The 5,953-nt window shown below is 38.6% G+C and overlaps 1 protein-coding gene across 5 annotated transcripts in view; it reads left to right on the forward strand.

Annotated features, from left to right (window-relative positions):
* The window catches only part of PROX1 (prospero homeobox 1), a 46,343-nt gene extending 40,695 nt beyond the window's left edge, over positions 1-5,648 (forward strand). For 4 of the 5 annotated variants that reach the window (XM_064709098.1, XM_064709099.1, XM_064709100.1 and 1 more), the window contains one exon: positions 3,109-5,648. In XM_064709098.1, coding sequence (XP_064565168.1) covers positions 3,109-3,297 — 189 coding nt within the window. In that variant the 3' untranslated portion in view covers positions 3,298-5,648. The remainder of the gene's footprint in view (positions 1-3,108) is intronic. The other variant, XM_064709103.1, reaches the window with a different exon arrangement.
* Positions 5,649-5,953: the final 305 nt, after the last annotated feature.

The raw sequence follows: 5,953 nt of genomic DNA on the forward strand, positions 1-5,953 counted from the left end.
CAGCAAAGTGTGATTTCTTTGTAAATTGGACTGCTGTGGAGGCTTCAGCCCGAGACCCACCTAGACTCCCCCGACGAGACCTCATTGTCTTTCCTCCTGGTGAATGCACAGTGTGATTCTTTGATTGACTGCTGCCACCTGATGCTAAGAAAATGCCCTGGGTTCATACTAGGGATTGTTGGTTCTATTAAAAGCAATGTAGATAGAGTTTATTTGTCACTGAAGCATTTTATGCAGATGTTCCTACTTCAGAGATGTTCAGTCAGTTAGGTGTAAAGATGCGCTGAATAGGTCGCCATCACTTAGGGTCAGGGAAATGTCACCCCCAGACACATAATTAACATGGCTGACTGATTAATTGCCCACTGAAAAATATAACTACCCATGCATTTAAATATTTATTTTCAGGCTCTGGACTTCACTAGTATTCTCTTATCTAAAAAAAACCCCAAACAATAAAAATGACTGTAGATACTCTTTCTAGAAAGGAAAAAGTGCTGGCTGACTTACCATCCTCTGGGATTAATCACAATGCAATTCACATTACAACATGCAAAATAATGTGTGTAATCCAGTCTGACATGAAAAATAGCTAATAACATCCCAAAAGGAAAGAGCTATGAATGGTTCTAATGCCTTAGGAGTAGGGGAGATCTTTAGGAACTCAGCATTACAAGGTGAAGCCTGCAGAGGAGGAAAAAGCTGAAAAGTTGGGTCTTTTCAAAGCCCTCACAGGACTTTGTTCATTGTTGGGTTTGTTCACTCTTATGTTTGTGGGCTGCTCTCTGCTACTTGTTGTATCAGGTTCAAAGAGGCAGATGTGACTCAGGCACAATAAAGATAGACCTTAAAAGATAGCTCCCAGTCTTAAAAAAAGCCTGTGTGTTGCTACAGTGGTAGAAGGCCTGGAAGCTACAGGTTCAGGGATTTCACACTGCCTACTCCATGGAAAAGCAGCATCCTCTGCCTGGAAATCTTTCAAATGTGCAGGTAGAAATTGAATGGCAAAGGCCCAACTTAAAACCCAGGTTGTCACTTCTGTGGTTACAGTTGTCCTGGGGGTAACCATGAGGTAAGAGGCAGAGGTGGGACTTCATACTTCTCGTGTAGGTGCTTGTAATTGCCTGTTTCTCATCTCCAGCAACTTGGGAGGGAAGAAAGACATCTAGTGTTGATCCTCTGGAGTGGACACCAAAATCAAAAGGTTTTGCTCTCATGGACTAATATCATTGTCTACTCCATAAATTTGGTTATGTACTCCTTTTCCTGGTTTCTAATATCTTGTAGTCAGAAACTCCTTCCCTTTGATTAGTGCCCAGCAATACCAAGGGTGATGAGCAGTGTCTGACCATTGAACTGCATGAACAGAAAAGCATGTCAGTTTTTTATAGCAATGAAAGAATGAGAAAAGCATGGTGTTTTCTGTAGACATGTTACCAAATTGCCTGAATAGCTGAGTGGTTATGGGGAGTTCTAAGCAATTTCTTTGAGCTGGAGTAAGTGAAACATAATAGTTAATTTCTTCTCTCTTAATTATTGTTGGAATAGACCATCTGTAATGATGTGTCTTTCTCTGCACCCTGTTGAATGAAAAATTTCCAGAGATGCTTTTGGGAGCAAAAAAACCCAAAAACATGTGAGGGCTGGATTGCACTCTCAGAGGTAGACAGAGGACTTCTCTGGGGCTTCTGGAAGCAGAGTTTGTCAGCTGGTGTCAGGGGGAGCTGATCTCATGCTTATTTGATGGCAGAACGTGGCTATCAAACTGCTGGTGTCTCCCAAACAATGACAGGTGAGCGAAGGCTCCAGAATTCTGTTCTATCAGATTGATCACACACATTCCCAGACAAGTGCTTTGGAAGTGGCTTCTGAAGGGAAGAAGGGAAGAAAAGCCTGAAGTAGAGAATAAGGGGCTGGCCTTGATCTGGCAGTGTGACATGAATTCAGTAGATCAGTGAGAGCTGCCCAAGTGTCTATTTGCCACGGGAATGGTTCAAGTGGCTCCTAGTGCAGGTCGGAGAACTCCTCTTACCGGAGGGGACAAAGAATAGCAGTGAGGGAATACTTGCTATTATAAGCATGCTGGCTAGTGGCCGGCCATGTATTAGCAGTTCTAGAGCTGTGAAGCCATATTTCCGTGATAAAAGTGGAAAATAATACCTTTATGGAGATTACCTCAACCTTGCAACTACCCTGCAGTTCATTAGAGCGATTGCTTTTGAATCATTTAAGGCAAAGGGTAGAAGGTGGTGTTGGTGCCTAGGACAACTATTTAGAATGAATTAGTAAAGTGTGGAGGTATCTGAGTTTTTTTAACATTCACTCATTGTTCAGGGGCTTCTGAGAGTGGCACCCTCCAGCTGGGTATTTGACTCACCCGTGAAGTGACAGTGACATTTAGAAGCAAATGAGTTTAAAGCACCCCAGTTCAGAAGCCACTTGGAGCACAATGCACCCGTTAAAGAGGTTAGGGTGGTATTTGTGTGCTCCTGAAAAAGAAGGAAAAACCATAGTGTCTCCTGAGAAAGCAGTTTTACGGGGTTCTTGTGCATAGCAGCCACAGAAGCAAGTCTCTAGCTGAAGGCTTTCCTGCTTGATTGGTTTTAAGCTGCAAACAACATTCAGAGATACTCCATTTCTTTGACTGCTTTCAGCACTGGTTGTGACCAAAGTCAGGCACAAAGGTACAAAGGGCTTCCTGTGCATGCATAACTTTCATATTAGTTCTCACATGGAGAGGGGAACATGGCCATAAATGCATGGGTAAAATATCAAGCAGAGATTTTTTTCTTAAAGACAATTGTGCTTGTTTCCCCTCCTGCTAATTATATCCTATAAATCCCCTACTGTTCCAACTCAGACAGTAACATTTTGTTACCTACATTCTGTCAGTAGACTTTACAAAGATCTCTAACACATGTTATAAAAGTTATTGCTATAGTACTATATATAACAGCTTTGCATAAGAGAATAGAGGGCTGCCACATTTAGAAAATGCAGGTGCTATGTAAGCCCCTTTCTGAAAGAAAGAACTTAGCTCAGTTTCCTTTGAAGAACCAGAGACTTGAAATTGAAAACTGTATTAATGCCATTGTCTCCTTGTATCAGCAGGTTCCAGAGAGATTCCTGGAAGTGGCTCAGATCACGTTACGGGAGTTTTTCAATGCCATTATCGCAGGCAAAGATGTTGATCCTTCCTGGAAGAAGGCCATATACAAGGTCATCTGTAAGCTGGACAGTGAGGTCCCTGAGATTTTCAAATCCCCAAACTGCCTACAAGAGCTTCTTCATGAGTAGAGAGTTCAGCAGCTATTTATGAATGTATGAAAGTAGCAGTCCCCTTCTGATGCCCAAGTCATGTGTGTCTCTATTTTAATTTCATATATATGTGTATGGCATACATATATATATGTATATGAAATTAGACTGATCCCTCCTGGATATAAGTTTTCGTTCAGTTCCAAGGGGATGGTTATTTTACTTCAGCCTTTGGTTTACTTTTGCCCGAGACCCTTAACATTTGAAGAATCAACGGGGTTAATTTTCAGGGAGAAGAGTTTGGAAGCGTGTAAAAGCCTGTCTTAGCAAGTTAGGGCATTATGTTTAAAAATGCTTTGTCAGATTTATTGCTTGCTGCAAAGTGGCATTTTGTCTTGGTGAGACTAATGTCATGGCACAATACTACAGACAATGGAGTTTATATTATGTTTATACTGCTAAAGGTCTGAACTCTGTGGAGCCATTTCATAAGCTTCGAGCTTTTTTATTTGTATTTATATACTTTTTAAACAATAACTAGATTTTGTTTCATACTTCAGAAAAATACATCTGTTTTAGGTACTCACTCCAAGAAGTGACACCCAAAAAAGCAAACCCTATGCTTCATGTGTTCCTTACAGAAATGACAGATACCCTGCACCAGTAACCAACATGCCAGGTTCTTGTTTCTCTAAATTGCAGCAAGGGATGTTTGCACAAATCAAATACTGTTCTTGCAGGGTTAGGCCAGTAATTCATGCACAATGTTGTATCAGCCACACTAATTCTGGAATATGGTCAGCTTACTAAAGCGGAAGCATTTCACTCTCCATAGAGTAAAAATGAAACCTTCAGCATCGTATATTGCCATGTCTCAGTCTTACTTTAAGTGGCATTAGTCCCTAAATTTATTATTTTCTTAGTCCATTCTGCCCCCCAAGATTCCCTTTCCAGCATACAAACTTTCCTGTCCATATTTGACATCTGCCCTGAAAAGCACTTTTTGAATCATCTTAGTGGAAGAGTCTTCACCTCACAGTGCTGAGGCAAAGGAAAAAAAAAAAAAAGGCTTGTTTGTAGCTATAAAATATAATTTGTGTTTTCCTAATCAGAAGAATAAAAATTTCATTTTCATAAAATTCTAATTGAGCATTATACAAAAATCACACTGTCCTCCTGGCTATGCAGGGTTAAGATAGCCAAATTCAATTTTTAAAATTACAGTAAGTGCAGCTTTAAAAAAAAATAAAGAAAGAAAAATCTATTTGAGCAAAGTGGCTGCACTTGTCTTCTGAAGCTGGAGCTAGTGGTGACCAAAACCTGAGCTACAGTGTAAAGTCCCTGACAGATCTGGGTTTGCCTGAATGCTACACCACGAATTGACAGACAGAAAGAAAGAAAGCTAGCTGCTAGTTCTCATGCTTTCTTCAGTGGCTCTCCTTTTCTCATGTTTTCAGAAAGAAATCATCTCCAGAAGTTTGGGGGAAGGTTGAATATGCTATGGCACACTGTATTTGTCATTTTCTTTGTCGTCTTTTGTACGGATGCAGTAAGAATTTATTGTTATCATCAATAGTATTTTCCCCTACATAATTCAATCTAAATCTAGAGGAAGTTCCTAATTAGTCCTGAATTATATTTATGCCATTGAGGATATTGGTATCTTCTTTATTTTAAAATTACATTTTGACTTTGGAGAGTGAAAGTTTACCCATGTGACTAAAGAGCTGACCTGATCATTGCAATTTCACTTCATTTACAAATACTGCTGATAGACAGAAATGTATGAAAGCAATTATTGTTAGCAGAAAGCCTTAAAAACCTGCTGACTTCAAATTAAACAGCACAATCCTCCGATTCCCTGTCATTCTTTTCAAGCACTGGCAGTATCTGTGGAGTATAGGCAATGCAGACAATAGCATGGGATGAAGTGCCAACATTTTCACTATGCATTAAAAGCAAAACAAATCTTGATCTTAGACTCCCTGAGAGTACCTAATACTGTACGTATCCTTACAGTAGACAGGATTTTTTTTTCTTTCTTTTATTTTCTTACATTTTATTTCATTTTATTTTGATTTCTTAATTTTATTTTTCCTTTTTGTTTTTCTGTGTGTGTGCATGATTTGGTAAACATTACACTTCATAAAGATGTAACTCCAATGAATTCTGAGTAAGAAAGGATGAAAATTGTGTTCATGCACTTTTTTGATTTATGGGAAGAAGTGGCATAAAATGCTCAAGTTTTAATACACTAAGTTCATCATTGGCATACCATCAGATGCAAAATATTACTTTGCATTGTCACCTTGGACATAAGAAAGCAAAGCCATACTTTATTCATACTATGTGGACATACTACTAGCTACCATCTCAACCTGTGATTTTACCGTTGCTTTTTATTATTATTATTATTATTATATTCTATTATTATTATTATTATTGATATTAATATTATTATTATTTGGCTGCAATGGGATTCACATAATCTAAATAAGTGAAATTGTGTACTCAACACTTGATGTTGTTGCATTTATTTATTTATTTATGGGTAGTATAATCTCAATAGTAAATGAGGCATAGGAATTAGGAATAGAAATTTGATCTTAAAGGCAAAATAAAAACCTCCTTGGTCTGAAAAAGGAATAAATGATAATTTCATCACTTCAGTTATGTGATTTTTCTGCGTTTTATA

This window comes from Zonotrichia leucophrys, chromosome 3 (assembly GCF_028769735.1).
Source record: "Zonotrichia leucophrys gambelii isolate GWCS_2022_RI chromosome 3, RI_Zleu_2.0, whole genome shotgun sequence".
Taxonomy (NCBI): Eukaryota; Metazoa; Chordata; class Aves; order Passeriformes; family Passerellidae; genus Zonotrichia; species Zonotrichia leucophrys.